The sequence below is a fragment of the Carassius auratus genome, chromosome 11, assembly GCF_003368295.1.
Source record: "Carassius auratus strain Wakin chromosome 11, ASM336829v1, whole genome shotgun sequence".
Classification (NCBI taxonomy): Eukaryota; Metazoa; Chordata; class Actinopteri; order Cypriniformes; family Cyprinidae; genus Carassius; species Carassius auratus.
This window is the reverse complement of record NC_039253.1, coordinates 6,764,326-6,785,372: the sequence shown is the minus strand read 5'-3', so window position 1 is coordinate 6,785,372 and position 21,047 is coordinate 6,764,326. Positions and strand designations below refer to the sequence as shown.

At 37.9% G+C, this 21,047-nt stretch overlaps 1 protein-coding gene across 2 annotated transcripts in view; it reads left to right on the top strand.

The window, feature by feature from the left end:
* LOC113110879 (E3 ubiquitin-protein ligase TRIM62) overlaps positions 1 to 21,047 on the top strand; it is a 52,561-nt gene that overhangs the window by 19,908 nt on the left and 11,606 nt on the right. For both annotated transcript variants that reach the window (XM_026275144.1, XM_026275145.1), the window contains exon 3: positions 16,807 to 16,902. In XM_026275144.1, the coding sequence (XP_026130929.1) occupies positions 16,807 to 16,902 (96 nt within the window). The remainder of the gene's footprint in view (positions 1 to 16,806; positions 16,903 to 21,047) is intronic.

Genomic DNA, 21,047 nt, shown 5'->3' with positions numbered 1-21,047 from the left:
ATCAGGGTTTACAGTGTAATGCACTTTTGCTTTGACAGATTGCTTGTGTTTCCACCCTTACATGCAAATATTGTTTTGCACTTATGACAACGAAGGTTGTCAGCATTAACTCTAGTGAAGTATAACCACACTTTGGAACGTTTTACTCTCTCCGCCATCGTCACTCTTTGTAGAAGCGGGAGTTTTCGTACTGTTATGCGTGTACCCCGCTCGTTCTTGTTGTGTATGACTGACAGACAGCCTCCGCGGCGCGCATGCGAGTTCTTGCAGATCTCACAGACAAACGACTTAATAATATCACAAATTAGAAATGTTTGGTAAGATAAAATGTGCACAATAAAATTAAGCAAATCTCTTCGCCATCGTCACTCTTTATTATTAAGCAGGAGTTTACATACAGTTAATGCATGTGCGTGCGCTCGTTGTGGTGTGTGTGTGTGACTGACAGACAGCCTCCGCGGCGTGCATGAGAGTTCACGCAGATCTCACGGACAAACGTCTTGATATGATCGCACATTAGAAATGTTTGGCGAGATTAAATGTGCAAGACAACATTATTAAGCAAAAATACATAGTACATTTTTTTTTTTCTCCAGTACCGAAAGCAGAACCGATACCGTCAGATCTTACTGATACTATGGTCTTTCATAATTTAGCCCCGGGGCCAGTTTAATACCGGGTTTCGGTACCCATCCCTACCCACAAGGCTATCAGCGCAGATGCAATGATTTTCAAAAGAACATTCTTCTCAGGATTTCAAATTCAAGTTTTTAAAAACATTCTTTGAACATTCTTCAAAATATTCTTAATTTTATTTTTGCTTCTGTTTTAGTTCACTTTCATAATTAAGACTTAGCCTCTTTATTCCTGTATTTGTATGTGTACTAAAGTATATTTAATGTGGTTTATTGACATCTGATCTGTTGTGGCATGCAAATAGGAAAAATTTTTGCATGTTTTTTGGCAACACCTGATGTCGTCGGGAAAGACAGCAGAGAGCAATGATATTTCTTTCCAAAGTTAAATTGCACCTTTTATACTACATGATGTATGATGTAGGGCTGTGCAAAAAAATAGAATGCGATTTTCATGCGCATCTTGTCAGTAACAGTGATCCTGTGGTTATTAGTTTATCTCCAACATGTGCGTTCGGATCAGGGTTGCCAGTTTTTCAAAACAAAACCTGCCCAATTACTTCTCAAAACTAATCCAATAGCGTTTCGTTCCGGGCGATAAAATAAATTTTGTGTTGCTTGTCTGTGGACTATGGCTCTGTGTAGTAAATGTTTCTCCACCTGAACCAGTGTTGCCAAGTCTGCGGTTGTTTTTCATGTCTGTGGGTTGAAGCGACCCCATTACCAATAACGTGATATTAACGTTATTGTAACGTATATTTAACGTTTAGCCCCTGAAATGGGAATTTTACCCAGGCAACCCTTCCAAAAAACGCATTTTAACCCCGGGATGCAATTTTTGTCGGGGAACCTCCTGGAAACGTGATTGGGCTAGTTTTGGACTAGTTTTGAGAAGCAAGTGAGCAGGATTTGTTTTGAAAACCTGGCAACCCTGATCTGAATGCATGTGCTGGAGATGTACTTCTAATCACAGAACACCTTTACTGATGAGATGCACATGAAAATCACATTTGATTTTTTGCACAGCCCTAGTATGATGTCCCTTTCACACTGCCATTCCGGCAAATACAGGGGTAAAGTGTTCCTGCAATTGTTCCCTGGTCGCTAGATTTTGCACTTTCACACTGCCAGTGATGACCCGGGATATGTGCGTGCTTTCACACACAACCCTTGAAGATCCCGTAACGACACGTGACATCAGCGCGTGACGTGTAATGTACGAGTAGTCAACGCTAGGCACGTTATACTTTCACTGAAGCAAGCAAAGATCTCGGCGTCAGCGCAGAAAGTGAGGAACTAACTGATCTCTGCTTCATTACAGTTTGCACATGTGTTTTCGTCGCGAACATTGATCTTCCTTCAAAACAGCCGGTAAAAGAGTCGCGCGATAACGCGCGTCATCAATTCGACACGGAATTAGATCTGGCTTTTGTTCACACAGCGCTCGTCCTGGGTCGAACCCCGCAATGTTACTAGATCCCTGACCCGGGTTCAATTCGGTAATCAATCCCGGGACGTGGTTGCTCTCACACAAGGCGACCCGGCAATGTTCCGGAAATATTGCGGGTCCGACGTGCAGTGTGAAAGGGGCTCTTGAGGAACTAATTTTTTTTTCATCCTGCAACCAGTCTCAGGTGCAGCTGGTAGCAACCACTACAAGGGTTATTGAGCACAATGGGCATAATGGAAGCTGCTCGTCCATTTTGATGTCCCTGTTTGAGTGCTGTGTTCAGCTCTTTTCAGCCACCTTTGACAACGACTGCCTAAAAGCATTTATTGTCAAACAGTTGTGGCTTTGTCCGCTGTAGGACCAGAATGAGATGTCTCCGCTGGGGATTGGAAGAGGACACTTGAAAATAGATTCTGCTTAAGATTGTTGAGTAAAGATTGTGTTCTTTGGAAATGGGTTCTACTTGTGGCCATGTGTTAAAGCTTTCTTAAGTCAAAAAAAGTTGATTGAGGTGGTTAAATCAAATTTGTTGAGTCAGTGCAACATTAAGGTTCTGTTAGGTTTTTAGCTTGAACGGTTGCCCTTAGACTAACATTAGCATCAAGCTACATAACTGAGATTAATATGTGTTTACTTTACTTTTTCATTGTGTTTGAAACATGCTATGTGTAGCCTATTATAAGCAGTTTTTCACTGCATCTGCCAAGCATTTTTCTTTTAAAAGTCCTTTTGTTATGAAAAAAACCCAGTTCTCATGAAAATCTCATGCAAATTATATACTATCATAATCGTGTTTATTATCTTCATGTTTTGTTAGTAGAAAGGTTTCTCTGGATTTGTTGTGGACAGAACAGAGTGTGGAAGTGTATGAGAAGCTTGTCATCCAAGGAAGGTTATGAATGTGTAATATGAGTGACATGAGCAGCGAATAAGCTTCCTCTGAGTCAGAACAGCATAAACATTACTAACTTAACAAAATTAGTATACCTTATAATAGTATTTGTATTTGCTGCAGTTAAAAGCTCAAAAACTTCATCAATGTGCAACATGTGAATTGCCCTTCCTTTTCCAGGGTTTATGTGTGCTTCATTGCGTGTAGTTGATAACATCTATTGGGTAATGTTTCTTTAAGTCATTTTAGATAGTAGTAGTAGGCGATTTGAATATGCATACAATTGCATTGCTTCTTTTTTAAAATGCAACAAGCTGAGTATCAGAGGTTTTATTTAATCCTAAAGCGCTTTTTTAAGATGACATGGTTATATATTGGGTTTTGCCATAATCTCCCCAGTAAAGGATATTTTTAGTTTCAGTTTCATGCTGGCTTTTGTTTGCTTTAAAGCAGATTCTTCTTTCACGCTTACTGAAGGAACAACTGGGGAGGAAAAAAAACATGTATTTTGCCTGAACTACCATTAGTCTGAACAAACACGAGTAAACGAGAAATGTCTTCTTTATCTACAGTAATGTTACTAAGTAATGTCTTATGGACAGTTGAGTTAACATCCTTCTCAGCCAGTGTTTTCCAGTCCACTGCATCTCATCAGCCTCGCTGTAGGTGACCCCCCCCCCATCCTTGCACTTCCTGCCAATGGGATTGTGAAGGAAGCCTCTTCCTCGTCCCTGTGGAGTGCTGGGAAGCATGTGTTGAACGGAGGGCATGTTTGAGCAAACTACTCTAGATGATCTAATATAGATGGCATCTAATGTAGATGGCAAGATACTGTTTGACAGTACATCATGCAGTGCTTTAGAATGGAACATGTCAACATGTGGGTTTGTTTAGACCCCCAGTGCTTTTGAATGAAGTCCTTAACTGTTGTGTCAGTTCTGTCTAATTTTCTGTTTTATTCCTTGTTCCCTGCACAAAAAGCTCAAATTGCTTGGAGCTCTTTATCATTTTCTCGCTCATAAAGGGCCTTCATGATTTCAACAAGTCCTTTTGGCAGCTTTCAGCAGAAGCAGCAGGCAATACACGCAGTGCCTGCCAAAACCCAGGGTTCTGCCTAATGTGGCGAATCAACAAGACGCCCCTCATACCCACCATATTCAGTGCTGTTTTTTTATTGATGGATGAATGCAGAAAGGAGTGGCTGGTATGAGTATTTTTTTCATGGTAATGGTATATCATGATATAGTAACTTTTTGCAGGAAATTCAACCATAATATGTCTTTTACACAGCTGCTTTGTTTACAGGATTTCCAGGGTAACGGCTACATTTCTGCTGTTCATCGCACCTGCTGTCAGAGAGTGAATGTGCGCTTTCATTCAGCGCATCTACTTCACGTTCCGCCATTCCACCGTTGTGACCAGTTGATGGAAAAATATTCTTAAAATGAATCAGAATAATATGTATTAAATAATTATTTACAGTATTTTAAAGTGCCGAATTTAACCATATTGCATTTACGAATAAAGAATATATGTTTTTAAACATCAACCCTCTACACAGTTTTGGAACATGCAGCATTATAATAAAAAAAAAAAAAAATCTGGCATCTAGTAGGATTAGTGGAAGTTTACAGAGTAAATTAAAGTTTTTTGCTTGGTGTCAGATTTTTTTTAAATCGCTTTGGTATGCCATCATATCACCAAGTCTTAAATCCAGGTGTAGCCTAAATCATGCAAGGGCAACTCTCTAAAGTGCTGCTGTTCCTGATATTAGGATGCTTTTGCATATCCACTTTGTCATGGTGCAGATAGAGGACTGGAGTGTATTGTAGCTGGTTGAAGAGAGTGTGCATGCACCATGTTTAAACTCTGTGTCGTGGTAGAGAAGGGAGGGGTGGGTCGCTGCATTCATCATTTACATGACTTGCCCTACATCCTAACCTCTAGAGGAAACTCTGCTCGATACAACCCACTTCCCTCATTTGAATTTACCTTGCATCACATTTTGCTGAAGATTCTGAGCTAGTTTCTTCAGCGCTGTTCATTCTGAACTATCATGACAGGGAAATAAGGGAAAAAACAAGCCCACGGTTTACTCAACTCTGAGTCACTCATTTACACGTAGAGGAAATTTATAAGGTGTATATATATAAAACGGCACAGAACGCTTTCGGCAAGGCAGCCTCCATCACGGTGACAGTGACAGCATGCTGATTGCTTCTGCACTGCCTGGTTCCATTTTGATTACATTTTAGTCACAGTTCTACTGATTTATTTAAATTATTGAATATTGCAAAGCATTTCTGCATGGTTTTTGAGAGTCAAAGCCATTGAGGAATGGTAATCTTGTTCGGATTGAGTAGTGGTAAACTTTGTGCTGCCAGCTTTTCCTGGTGTCCACACAACCAACATCCATTATAGGGCTGGGATAAACGATTATTTTTTAAACGATTAATCTAGCGATCATTTTTCCGATGCATCGATTAATCTAACGATTATTTTTTTCAGACCGATTCGATTTCGATTATCTCCCCATTAATTGACTACTAACAATTTATACGTTTATTTACATATCTGAATGAAAAAAACATGAATTCCTTAACATTGCAATATATGTTTATTGCTCTTAAAAATACAAAATAAAAGTCTAAGAATGCATTACTTTGCACTTGTATAGAGATAGCATTCAATAAAACCTTGAAGCATTGAAAACACATAGCTTACTGAAACAAACTTACTGAACACATAGGGCCTAGCTTACTGAAAAAAAGTTATTTTAGATGAAAATAACAACAACTTGATGTCTAGCATTCAATAAAAAAGGTCACCCAAAATACTTGTTTAGAGCAATTGAAAGATTACAGTAACCAATGTAAACTTGAGGGCTTTAAGCTAATACAGAGTGCTTTTCCAAAAAAAAAAAATAATTAACAGTAGGAGCCAGCAGCCTGTCATGGAGAAAATAAAATCTCCGAATGCTCCATGTGAAACTTTGGCGTTCCACCCTTTTTCTATGGTGTCTAATGATTTTGGTTAATATGCAGGAGAGAGAGAGAGAGAGAGAGCAAGACAGCGCTCGTGTAGTTTGATGACTGTGAGTGCGCTAGCGCGCGTGAAACTTTGGTGTTTCGCCCTTTTTCTATCGTGTTTAAAGGGGGGGTGAAATGCTATTTCATGCATACTGAGTTTTTTACACTGTTAAAGAGTTGGATTCCCATGCTAAACATGGACCAAGTTTCAAAAATTAAGTTGTACGTTTGAAGGAGTATTTCTGTTCCAAAAATACCTCTTCCGGTTTGTCACAAGTTTCGGAAAGTTTTTTTCAAGTATGGCTCAGTCTGACGTTAGATGGAGCGGAATTTCCTTATATGGGTCCTAAGGCACTTCTGCCGGAAGAGCGCGCGCTCCCGTATAGCAGAGCACTGAGAGCACAACAGACTTCACTGATCAGAGCGAGAGCGTCGCGAAATGTCACAAAAGAAGTGTGTTTTTGGTTGCCAGGGCAAGACAACCCTGCACAGATTACCAATAGAGAAACAGCATTAAGGGACCAGTGGATGGAGTTTATTTTTACAGAGCATCAACGGAGTTGTGCAAGTGTTTTTGTTTGTTCCCTGCATTTCGAAGATGCTTGTTTTACAAACAAGGTCCAGTTTGACGCCGGATTTGCACATCGTTTATTTCTTAAGGATAATGCAGTCCCAACGAAAAAGGGTCACGATCGTGTGTTGGAACCGCATGCGGTGAGTAAAACTGCTTCAAATATCTCTGTGTTGTTAACTTAGCTATCTGCGCATAAGCACATCAAGTAAACTTCTTTTACTCCATAGACAATAAAAGAAAGCTCTCTCTCATACGCGCCCTGTCAGGCGCAGCAGTCATTCTATTCAACATCACTCACCGATCAAATAAGGCTTTGACAGCCGCCAAAAAAAAAAGTTCAATGCAGAAAAACCCCTGGATTGGTTATATAACGTTGGACAGAATGTTGATCCGGCCATCAAGTTTATTCAGCGCACATAAGGTAAACGTTTTGTAAATGTTTTTTAGAGAAATAAAAACAGGTCGACGAATCGATGCGCATATTTTGCGTCAACGTATTTTTTGCTTTGACGTCATCGATGACCTCGACGCATTGTCCCAGCCCTAATACATCAGTTAGAAACCTTCAGCATTCATCTTCTTGCATTGGACTGAGTGGGAGGGCTAGATCAGCAGGAAAAAAAGGTCAGATTTGTCAGTTGTGAGCTCTAGCTTTGTTTGTTATTGGCATCTAATGTGTTGCATGAACATTGACAATGATGGACACCAAACCCTACTGGCAATTGGTTGTAAACAAGGTCGGCCTCTGTGCTTCACTGTTTTTGTTGTTGCACAAAACACAAAAGCATTTGAGGGACATCTTTTCATGGCAGCACCAGGAGCAACCACACAACCTGTGCTTGTTTGTAAATCATGCAGATGTATTCATTGCTGTCCACACCAGATTTTTTTTTGCAGGATATTTAATCTCATATATAATATATTTTATTGATTTGTTTTTTACATAAAATAATATTATTAAAATGTCTCATTTCTATATGTAACTTGTTTAATTTATGAATATTTTAATATTTTATTTTATGTAAATTGTTTATAAACTATATTTAATTATTTATAAATTATTTTTATAGTGTTCATGAAGCTCAAGTGGTAGAGCATTGCGTGAGCAAGCGCAAGGTTGGGAGTTCAAATTCCAGGGAACACATGTTAGGAGAAAATTGTTAGCCTAGATGCAATGCAAGTCGCTTTGGATAAAAGTGTCTGCTAAATGCATAATAAATGCGTAAATATAAAATACTTTTTTTTTTTTTTTTTTTTTTACATAAACCCGAAACCCGATTTGTTTTATATATATATAAAACAAATATATATATATATATATATATATATATATATATATATTAGTGCTGGGCAACAATTAAACAAAAGTACAAAAACATTTGATTTGCACATACTTTAATCAAATAAGGTGTTTTTTTACAGCAGTATTCAGCAGTTAAAATATTAATTGTAAGTCTCAGCTTAAACATAAATGTAATCAAATTAAATATAAAACCAAAACTATTTGCCACTGCCAGGGCATTAACATTTTTATAGAAAATATTTAATAGTTTGTTATAGAAAAACAAGTTTAACAAAAACATTTAAAAACAAGTTGCCCAAGTGTGATTGTCCCCCAAAGCCCAGTTCTTTGACTTGTGTGATTGCTCCGGTTCATTTAGCTGTCACTTGCTCTGTTGGAAGAGGTGGGCCAGAGCATGGTTTAGTTGTGCTCGAGTGCAGCACGAATGCAGTGTCAGCGCCAACCACGCCGAACTTCTGATACCTGCAGCATAATTGCATGAACATTGTGCGGCAAAAGTGATATTGCGTGTATATTGTGAGTATCTCAGACAATTAAAAATAATAAACCACAAAGTTAACAAAACGATGCACTCCACTGTGCTGATTGAGCGAGAGCACATCTCTGCTGCCTTCACATGATCCACAAACAAAAAAAAGTGAAAGGTAGGCGGAAGATTGTTTATTTGAATTCTGGCGCTCTATCATGACAGCTCGGAACTAAGCGATTGCCTTCTTTATTTGTTTTATTTTCAACAGTTTTCATATATTTGAGAGTGTGTTTTATGTTGAATGTGAATGTATCTACATGATTACCAATCTGTTTGAACACAAATCAGCTCGCTATTACTGTATGAACACGGCTATCAAAGTGAACGCATCTTTATGTAGTGTCATTATTGACTTTATGATGCATTTATATGATACCCATCTCTATAACTGGCCATCAGCACTTGATAATTGACTTTATTACCAGAATTCATTGTAAATGCTGCATTTCTAGCAACCTCAGGATGTTCTGTAATTGGCAAACAAAGTTAAATCTTTTTTATTTTTCTCATTTATTTTTCTTACTCAATTCTTATTGTATTTTTCTAGTGCTCAAATAAATCACTTATAAGATGTCTAAGTTTCTGTCTATTGTTTTAAAATTGACACATAGAGACATAGTCTCAGATAAATATTTGCAGCAATCTCATTTTTCATGATATCTTCTTCAGATTTGAAATATAATCTCATGAGACATAACCGTAACCCATGTCTAGATTATATATATAGATACTTTTCTCCAAAATCATGCGTGTAACACACTGAAGTAAGGAACTGTTACAATTTTAAGTTAAGTAGGGCACTTTCAGCTGTGAGTCCCATAATGGGGTCTGGTTAACAGGTTCAATAGTTCACCCAAAAATGTCATCATTTACTCCAACCTGAATGACGTAGGCTACTTTCTTTTTTGGAACATAAAATAAGATATATTGAAGACTGTTGGTAACAAAGCTGTTTTAGTTACCAATGACTTCCAATGCAAGAACGAAAAAAAAAACGGACATTTTGAATATAATTTATTTTATGTAAAGTGTCATTTTTTAAATGTATTTATTTCACACCACCAGCTATTACATTCTTTATATATTTTGTAACTTGTTATGTGTAATGTATTTTAAATAAAAATACATAACGTTATATATTTTATCAACTACATTTTATTATTTATGACATCTACATATATTTGTATTATTAATTACCTATTCTTTTCATGTCATCACCAGGTGCAACCACACAGCCCGTGCTCGCAGTTGATGCATACAACACTGTTTTAAGAAACCAGTTGAATGTATGCAAATCACACAGACTCATTCGTTGCCATCCAGACCTGAATCCTCACCCCGTTTGCTGTATGAAAGCTGCGATGCATGCACTATAAATTGTCTGCATTATCATACTGCTGCAAGCATGTGTCAGTGTGCTGTGGCAAAGATGACGTGCTTAGACTGCAGGGTGCAGGCCCTCCCTCCGCTCACGCAGGCTGTAGTGTCTGCTGATACCAGGGGAAAGGCAGCCATAAGCATCGGTGGTGCAGTTTGAGCACACTTTCATATGTAGAAAAGCGGATGAAAAGCTGCAAGATCTCCAACCTGACTTGGCAGCCCGATTTTTGTGCTTTTTCCCTCATATTTCCTTCAGATTTTATGTAGCTTGTGTTTAATGAATAATATACAAGGGTATTCAGGTTTTATTCCCGAGGTGGATTTATTCCCCAGGGATGATCTTCCCTGAGATGCCACCATTACCGCATAAAGGGAAAGTGCAGCCGAATCAACCACTGACTGCACAATAAAAGCAACTAAGTTAGCAAGATGACATGCTATAATACAGCAGTTTTACAGACATCACAATAATTTAATTAAGCGCCTGTTCAAGCAAGTTGCGATGCATCAGTCAGAGTAAATCAGTATGGGCCCCTTTCACCGACTGTGACGATGCTTTTCCACAGTCATTAACATTACATATGTAGCAATTTTAAATATTTTTATTTTAAGAAATGTTACAATTCATCATCATCATTTATTATAATAAAATGGACATTATCTTGTTTCAGAAAACTGCGGTCGTGGGAGTGTCTGTAAAATTTGACATCTTTTTCTCTTCTAACCACCGTATTCAAGCTCCCAATATTTTTTTCTCTTTTGGTATTGAATCAACTGGGAACACAAAATTATATTTGTTGTAGTTTAATTCGCCACTGTAGAAGCTGAAAATGTAATTTACAGGCCATCCAAGATGTAGATGAGTTTGTTTTTTGGAGAAATCACTTGCTGTCAGATAGCTACAAGAAAGCAGTATTACTTTTCATTTAATTTTGGGGTGAACTATTCCTTTAAAGGCCTTTGACAGACACAAACAGCGGACTTCAGAACATTGAACATGGAGCTGTTTGTATTTGCATTTGGACATTTTGCATGCAATGATTAAATATAGCTTTCTTTTGAAAACTGCAAATGACTTCTGTGAAATATTCAATCTGTTATTTTATTTTCTTCATAAATTAGAAGCACATAATTATCTACTGATAAACAAGAGTATGTCTGACACTGGTTTGAGACAGTTGTTTTGTCGAACCGTGCATAAATCGCAATACATTTTTTAAATTTTATTAATATGCTACACACAATCCAGCAATAATAGTAACACACACATGTTGTCTAAGAACACCCTTCTTAGTAGTATCAGATTTCATGGGGATATAATACATTTAATTTGTTTTAACTTAAATACTCGGGAAGAATAGGTTAGTTTTTTCTGTACTTGTTTTTTAATCTTCACTTGACAGCAGAAACAACTTGCAGTGAAGTCTAGCAAACAGACATGTCGTGTCCTGACAAGTGATGCATGGTGATGACCAAATGACTCACACGTGGCCACTGCCCTTGTGATTCATGTTTGTTATATGTGGTCGAGTTGGTTTGATTGGACCCTGTTAAAGAAGGAGTGCAGATGACACATTTGCTGTCTTCTTCAGATGTGATTTACACACAAATCATAAATAGGGACGGCAGAAGCAGCCTTGTGCACCCAGGCTGTTTATTACTTTGGATCCTGCTGCCTTGCAGAATTATTACACCGGTGCGTACAAGGTTATGCCAAAGTGTCCTTGATTGTGTACCCTTCGGCCTGATGAGACCTGTGTAGCTGGATTATTTGGAAACCTATTTCCTCATGGCAACAAATTTCCGTTCCATTTCGTGTCATCTGAGTGATGTGGATTTTTTCCAGGAATGAAAACACGTTCTAAGTATGATGATTTTGTCCAAGTTTCCCAGATTTGACTCAAGGTTCGTCAGTGACGTCAAACTGCTTCACTTCGAATGCATTTGATCTCAGGGGTGCGTGAAGTATCTTGAGTACTCCTGGTGCATTTCATAATTTATTCACCCTTGATTATCTCCTTTACTCTCATCAGCGCCAGCAGTTAGAACATATCTTTAGCTTCTAGGCAGCTGGTTGTTTAATGAATCTTTGAGGAGGTTCATAGAACAAACAATGCTAAAGAATCAAGTTCAACAGTAATAAAAATGGCCATTCAGAATCACATTTGCTGTAGTTTCCTAGCAATAACAAGTAATCATTTCAAGATGGATGTTATATACCTACACAAAAGTCTAGAGAACTACACTAACCATAATCATGACGCAAAAGGCACCAGTCACAAAAGATGCTGGCCATTTCTCAATATGCGTTCTTAAGTGATCTTGCGTCCTTGTTTTCTCACTCTACGCCAGTGTTAATTTTTACAGTGATTTTTGATTTAGTCTTAGTCTTTATCTTGAGATAAAAATGCTTAATAGTCTTAGTCACATTTTAGTCAAATGAGTTATATATAGTTTTAGTAGTCGAAAAGTCGTAGCATTTTTGCCAACTTTTAGTCATACTAGATACTCTACACCATAGACATCTGGAGTGCTGTGTGTTTATTTGAGCGCTGAGAACTGATCGCTTGCTGTATATGACAACTTAAGAAGTGGATCATTCGCGTACAAGAGTTTCTATCAACGGGATTCCACCTATCCCGCCTTCACTTTACTATAAGTTAATGGACAACGTATTGTGTCTCACCTCATCCCTACCCTTTCGGATGCTTAGGCCTTTGTTTCAAATCATTAGTTCTTGTTTTGGTGGTCTTTCCATCTACTGTGGCTGCCACTCTGAGACTAGATATGCGAATGCCCCTTATCCGATTGCAGTCCAATGACAGGGATGCACATTTTTAAGGACTAGACAGTCTATAGAGATATTTTGAATGTCCGGTAGTCCTCAAATAACATTATAGTCCCGTCTCGTCTTGTTTACGAAGACACGGCATGTATTTTGTCATAGTTTTTATCATCAAATATTAGTTTTAGTTCTTAGTCTCCACAAGAACACTAGTCCGTTCTTTGCATTCTTGGAATTGAGAAACAGACTACATTGTATGGTTACAATGTAACCATATGCTTTGCAATCAGGTTTGTGGTTGTGGAACAAAACCCCCCAAAAAAATCATACAGTGAAAGTGGATGTATCCAAGGACAGCTGTGGTCACTATTCATTACATGGGGAAAAGAGAAGTGTGGTCCAATCATAAGAGTTTGAAATGAAATCAGGAAGTAAATTATAATTTTTGTGTTTACATAGTCTTGAACGTTTTTTTTCTGTTTTAAAATGTTTAAGTGTTTATTCAAAGTTGTTGGTTTGGTCTTTTTCAGAAATGCCCATGAAGAAAAGTAAATGTATTTAATAAATATTGATTTATTTTTAATAAAAAAATAAAAAAATCAATGATTGAGGGGATTTTGAATGTGAGTAAATCAGCAAAGGTCGCTTTGTAGTGTTCAGTATAGACTTCAGGGTCATTCAAATGTCGTGCCTAAAAACTCAGGAAAAAGCCAACCGTGCCACTTTCTGCTCCTTTCCCAACGATTTTCACATTTGATAAAGATATTAAAGCAGTTTTTATTATTTTTTCTTGTTGTTCAAATTCAAAATAGTTTAAAAAATATTATTGGATATCACTGTTCCCACCAGGCTTAGTTCGAGCCTTCCCGGATCTCATAGAGAATGCATTGCAGTGCCTGCAGTACGAAAAAAGAAAAAAAAGATCTTTGAATAAAAGTCAATGAGAGCACTCGGGGTGATTCTAAGTCTTGACAGAAATCGCACAAAAAGGGGCGGTACTACACAAAACTCGACTCAATACTGATTGGACTGTTTAGAGGCAGAAAAATCCCTCCCTTTCGTGCTTTGGTGGAGCGTCGCCAATCGCTCTAATGGAGAAATCACCCCTGTAGTATAGTATAGTGTGGTATGTATCTTTCATAAATATTCTACACATATCTTTGAAACCATGGTCAGTTCAAAAGTGGATATTCACTGCTGAGCTCTTACCAAAATCTGATTTGAATATATTGCTCAAATGCAAAGATGAGTGAAATAAGTTTTATTCTTGCAGTCGGCCTTCAGTGACCTTCTTCCCCCTGCCATGTGGGATCCTGGGGAAATGTCATGTCAAAGTTCCTCTCGCCTGCTCTGATTGATATAAACGTGGGCCGCCTCTGACCTCAAGTGCTCTATGCTCTCCATGCAGCTAATACAAGCACACTTAATCCTTTGTTCAGACATTTTGAGCATGCTAACTCGATTCGCTGGAAAAATGATTCATTTGCAGGCTCTGTGCCACGAGTTCACAGACAGATTTTTGTTTTAAGAAGTTGTCAGTTCTCTGGATACATTTTTGAAATGTGGTGATTAATGGCACATAAAAAAATGTATGGTCTAATGACCCAATAACAATTTGCGTTTTACTCCCTAAGTGCACTAGCTGGTTATGTTGCTTTTACTTGACGCATTAGAGACAGCTCTCATCTGTCAGGTATGCACACTGAAACCTAGCGATTTGGATTCTGGGAAGGGCACCTAAAGGCAGGCGTACACATGCAAATTCGGATGGTCAGAAGATCGTACGTCCATGCACATGTCACGAGTGAGTTTATGTGAAAATCGTACGGACTAGTTGATATACACCACGATTTTACGACCTGCCAATTTCCAAAGCAATCGCACGAAGCTGATAGGCGCAATCGACTTGAAGCAGTGCTGCACAGAAGGATCACTGTATGAAATTAAAGTACCGCGAGAGCGATGAGCGTACACGGATCCACCATACTTTGATGTCATACAGTGATCATTCTGTGCAGCACTGCTTCAAGTCAAACAGGCCTAATAAAACTGCTCTCCCTCTCTCATAACTGCATATAAAATATTGATAAGAGCTGTGACTGTTTCCTACATATACAGGTTCTTTTTCAGCAACAGGAAACCGGGACGTCTGGTCACCATAGTGTGTTCTTGTATATGGTTTATGGGGACACAAATATTAATAATGACATGGGTATTACAATGTAAACATGGTTAATGAGGACACTTCCTGTGCCCTCGTAAAACAAATGGTTTAAAAAAAATACTAAACGGTGTTTCGTTGAAATTTTAAACATGCATTTTTCCGTGTTTGATAGAGAGGTATTCTATGTGGATACAATATACAGTTTGTACAGTATAGAAAACCGTTACATCTATGGTGGTGTTGCCGTCTTCGTCTTTCTTCTTCTGTGGTTTTCTTAGTTCGTTATTGGTCAACTTCAGATAGATTAATAAATCGGCTCGTATAACCTCACACGTCACAAATTCAAACCGATAACTCACAAACTTTTTAGACATGTTTAAAAATTATCGGGAGGTCAGGAAGTGCTCGTAAAGCACTCTGCTCGGCTTGTAACTCCTCGCTCATGATACGGCCCGCGACTATACGAGCATACGCGATTTCCACACGATTGAAAAAAAATTGCATGCGAACTCGTACAACAGCAAAATTCGCCCCGTGTACGCCCACCTTTAGGTACTCGTCGAATCCAAACTGCATTTCTCTGAGGTAATAATCTTTTTAAAGAAAGTAATACTTTTTGCTCTTTGTCCTGTAAAGGATACAACTGAGAACAGTTTTTAATGTTCACTTGTATTTGAGTTTCATTGCAGTCAGATAATACTGCCAGACATATTGTGATTAACTTTTTTTTTAAAGGGCTAGATCACCCAGAAATAAAAATTCTGTAATTTATTCACCCTCAAGTTGTTTTCTGTTGAACACAAAATCAGATATTTTGAATAATGTTGGGAACCAAATAATTGGTAGCCATTGACCACCAAAATTATTATTATTTTGCTTATGCCGTTTTTTATTAGCTGTTAAATATTTATATTTAGCTTCAATTTATTTTATTTCAATGTACTATTTTTTAAGAAAAAATTCTTAAATTAAAATGACCAAAACTGATTTTTAATAGTTTTAGTTTCAGTTAAAAGCAGTGGTCCCAGAAGCTTTTCATTGCAATCTCATTCATTTTCAACGAATCACGTATTAAAACAACATGACACTGCTGGAATGTTGGATGAATATGTTTTTCAGGATAGTCTAGTTTATAAAATATGTGACCTAGCCTCATTGGTGTTCATGTCCAACTGGAACAATGAGAGCATCAGTTAGTGGTGTTTCTCAAGGTAAGCATCAAGTATTAGTCACAGCATTCAAGGTTTGTTTGTGTAACTCGTCTCTCACCATTTGCTAAGGCGACAGCCATGATTACTGCTTGAAATTATACTGCTTATTGTTAAGAATATGTTATGTATTAATATGTCTATATTATACATATGAGCTCTGGCTCTGGTGTATTGTAATGGGGCTGGTGCTTTTTGCCTGTTCCTGTTCTGCCTCCAGGCGAGCAAACATGGCCCGTCGTCCCGATTCTGCCACGTCCACTGCGGCACAGACCCACTTTCCCTGACACAGACCTCTCTGGAGACTCGCTGTTTATTTATTAATTTCAGCTTTTTCTCTCTTTTTTGCCTGCAACAATAATGCCACCTTTCTCTGCACCTATCTAAAAATGTGAAACTTCCAGTCTAGATAAAAACCATTCATGAAAGGACTGAATTATAGCATATATAGCCTATTTCAGTCATATAAGGTTTATCAGATATCAGCACACGGGACGTTAAGACCAAGGGCTTTAAATCAGACTTGAAGCAAATTGAAATAATTCTCATTGTTAAGGCCTTAATGGAGTTTATTTCCAGTCTGACACACCGTTTATGTCCTGTATACTAAAGATAAGGATCCCAGTCCCAGAAAAGTGTGCTTTCCTATATTGTCAAGCTCAGTGATTTTTATTTTAGCCGAGCATGCAATGAAGGGTTGTGTGCAGCTTCAGTAACATCACATTTATTGCTGTCAGAGTTTTGGTATCTCTGTTAGAAAGGCTTTGGAAGCAGTTCAGACTAATTACTTTGGATCAGAGGCTGCCAGATTAATGGGCAATAAATGACATGATCTGTTGTACTGTGGTTTCTTGCAGAGGGAGATGAAGGAGCAGCTGGCGACTCTACAGGACAGTGAGAAGGGTCATACGGAGGCTTTGCAGCTACTGCAGAGACAGCTCACCGAAACCAAGGTACACACCTGTCAATGCATGATATCCTGAAGAGGAAAATCACCCATTTAACCTGGTGCTCCATAAAACGAACAATTTTCCTGTGGGCTTCCATTAAGGGTCTGACCCTAGCCATGTAAAACGATTGAAGTGAGTGCTGTTGGTCATTTTAAATAATGTTCCACTCCCTTGTAATCAGAATCGTATCATAATATGTAATAGATATAGTAGTCTTTATTGCTGGATGTTCAATGCCAGAGGGTCAATTCTAGATTGATGGACCAGGTGTGATTTATTAACCAGTCATCCACAAATTCAGCACCTTGATTCAAATGACTATTACTTGATATTGAAACCACGTCTCAATTTCATCTCTGAAACCATATCTGGAATCAGGTCTTGAGGAAATCGAAATGCAGCTGACAAAGAGTTTATTCTGCTCACCACGGCCATTACAGATTCATGGCAGGTCTTTCACTCTGTCTCTTGCTCAGTTGTCTCTCTCTCTCTCTCTTTCCTCTCTTTCGCGCTCTCTCTCTCTGTTGACATTGAATTTCCAACAACCATACTGGTTTATTGAGCAGGTCTTTAATCTTGACACCTTGTTTTAATTAGTAAAACAAGAGACACCACAGTCAATACTGCCACATTGTCCCTCTCCCTGTTTTCTTCAGCCCTTATTTAATTACCTTGCTGTTTGGAAATGAAGATTATTGTGGAGGAAGAGCTTCCTGACACTGTTGGACCTCTGTTGTTGGTCTTATTTGGTCTTATATTGTACAATTTCCACAGTCCCACTGGTATGTTTGTTTGTGGACTCATGAGTGGAACAATAACACAGACATATTTGGATTTTTATATAGCCATTTATTTTTAGTATTATATTTAGACATTTATATATATATCTGCATCTCCAAAAATGTTAACATCGTGAAAGTGTTTTGGTAACTTGTTTCAAAAAGTGAAACTTTCATATATTCTAGATTCATTACACGTAAAGTAAAAGATTTCAAAAGTTTTTTTGTTTTTACATTACATTTACATTTTACATTTATTCATTTAGCTGACGCTTTTTATACAAAGCAACTTACAATTGCTACATATGTCAGAGGTCGCACGCCTCTGGAGAAACTAGGGGTTAAGTGTCTTGCTCAGGGACACATTGTTGTCTCACAGTGGATTCGAACCCGAGTCTCTCACACCAAAGGCATGTGTCTTATCCACTGCGCCAACACCACCCCCATTTCAATTTCAAAGATAAGCGCTCACAGCTCATGAAAGTCAAAAATCCAGTAGTCTCAAAATATTTGAATATTTCCTAAGATCAAATCAGATTTTCAAAACAGAAAAATTTGAATTCTTAAGTATGTTAATTTATTTACTCAAGGCTTGGTCGGGGATCCTTTAGTACAAATTCCAGCGATGGTGAGGTGTGGCATGGAAGTGATCAGCCTGTGGCACTGCTGAGGCACTATTGAGCCTTCAGCTCATCTGTTTTGTTGGATCAACTGTTTCTCATCTTTCTCTTGAAAATATCCCATAGATTCCATATGGGGTTCAGGTCAGGCATGTTGGCTAGCCAATCAAACACAGGAATATCTTGGTCTGCAAACTAATTGGAAGTGGTTTTGGCACTGTAGGCAGGTGCTAAAACCCTGCCGGAAAAGGAAATCAGCATCTCCGTAAAGCTTGTCAGCAGATGGAAGCATGAAGTGCTCCAAAATCCCCTGGTAGACAGCTGCATTGACTTTGGACTTGACTTTTGGACCCAACACCAGCAGACGTCACTGCACACCAAATCATCACTGACTTCGGAAACTTCACACTGGACTTGCAGCTTGGATCCTGTGGGTCTCCAGTCTTCCTCCAGACTCCAGACATTGATTTCCAAATTAAATGCAAAATGTACTTTTATCTGAAAAGAGGACTTTGGACCACTGAGCAACAGTCCAGTTATTTTTCTCCTAAGCCCAGGTAAGATGCTTCAGATGTTTATGTTTCAGAAGTGGCTTGTTAGCGATTTTCCTGAAGACGTCTGGGTGTGGTGACTCTTGAGGCACTGACTTCAGCTTCAGTCCAACTTTTTCCACAATATTCTATTTTTTTTTAGATGCGTGTGTGTGCGTGTGTGTGTGTGTGTGTGTGTGTGTGTGTGTGTGTGTGTGTAACGCAATTAACTCAGCATCCATTTTTTTACTGGCATCCTTTGAGTAGCTTTACAGTAGAACACTATGAACATGCAGTCAAGCACAATAAGTATCGGCACCTATAGTGCTAAAATTAAAACCCACAAAATGATGTTAAAATAGCAGTTTTTGGTGAGTGAACTCATAAACAGTTAATGAGTCTTAAATGACTATTAAGAACTGTTTAATTAAATTAAAAGTTATGTTTTTCTAAGCCTATTCATTGTAAAAAAAATTAATAGCTTTAATTGATACTGTAAATTTGAATGGCTATAATTAATGGCTAAAATTGAGGGACAAATGCATGTAATGAAACCAGTAGCAATAGTGGCATCAATGGTGCTGGCCTTCATTAAAAACAGCTACTAAGTAAAAAGATGCGATTAAACACACATTTCAAATATTCAATCTTTATGTTGATTCTACAATACTTTTAAGATTCAATGTGGAATTCTGACAATATAAATAAATTAATACGTGAATAATTGCGTATATTTATAAAAAATAAAGATTAATTGTTTACTTTTTTTTATCAGTTTGTACTACAAGTTCCTGGTTATATTGTGAGTGATTCTTTAGTATGTTTTTCCAGAGATAATTTTTTTTTTTTGTCTTCATAAGCTTTCATCAAAATATAATAACTTGCTTCATTGTCTATAAGAACCGATGTCATCCTATCCTCTCTGACTGGTCATGTAGACCCACTGTTGACAATCCAATTCATTTTCACATTTCACAAAAATCTGTTTATTTTTAAAAAAAAGTTTCCTGTTGTACAGTCTCATATTGCAGAAGTAAAATGGAGGGAAGGCCACATTGAATATTGCATGTCATGAATTTTCGAAGAACAAATTCCTTGTAGTCTCTTTAAGTAGATTTAAACTCGACCTTTATCTCAGTTATTGCAATTTCTGGAGGCAGACCGTGTTTTCGTTTCATTGATCTCACAGATTGCATATGTATCTTGAAAGCTGCATTATACCGAAGTATCTTTCAGTTCTTTCCCAGTCTGTCTGCTGAAAATGTAGATGTTTGCAATATGATATATTGAAATATTGAAATTAATGACTAATAAATGCTTTAGAATAATTTTTATTGGCAGTTTGTTAACTAATGAATTAAATCATGTTAATGTACAGGGTGTAGTATTATTACTCCAGTCTTCAGTGTCACATGCCTATTTAACCCTATGATGTCTGGTGTTTGGGGGCCTGGAGAAGTTTTGTCATGCCCTGACTTTTGTGCTTTTTTTCAGTTTCTTATAAACATATACATGGCTAAAGTCTGAAAACGCTTTATTCAATACAAACTGGGCTACAATAATATGTAAATAGCATTTATGTACATGATTTTGCTTTTGAGAAAAAATCTTTTATGCGTAGTTAGAGAAAAACTTACATTTTGAAGTCATAAGGTCATAAAACACATACAGAACATTTGTTCACAAGACTGTCAAACCTGGAGCTTGAAGTATTTTTGATTAGAAATTATGTGAAAATCATCTTATCTGTACGAACAAAAAAGTGTAATTTAAGTTCTTTTCGGTGTTATCAGGCCACAAAACACGTATATACGCGTGAATCGACTCCAAAGGGTTAATGATCAAGAATCTTTTGTTATTATCATTAATGTTGAAAATAGTTGTGCTACCCAAGCATATAGCTTGGGTCAAAAATACCTGTAGTTCATGTTAGCTTGTTTTTAAACTTGTTGCCACCTCCCCTCTAGCGTGCTCTAGATTTAGCTCGGGCGGCACACATGCTGACAGACCCTCTTGTCTGCAGTGCCGATGTCATATCTGAATGGAAGACCCCAAGGAAAGATCTGTCTGATGAGCAGATGTCGTCGCAAGCAGGCTGCTGTGAGGCCGAGTAGCACTAGGCTCATGGCACATGTTTACTGGCTTTAAATAGAGCCCATCTGAGACAGCGTGGCCCATGGGGAGACCAACACCACTTCAGCATCACTAAGTCCCAATCA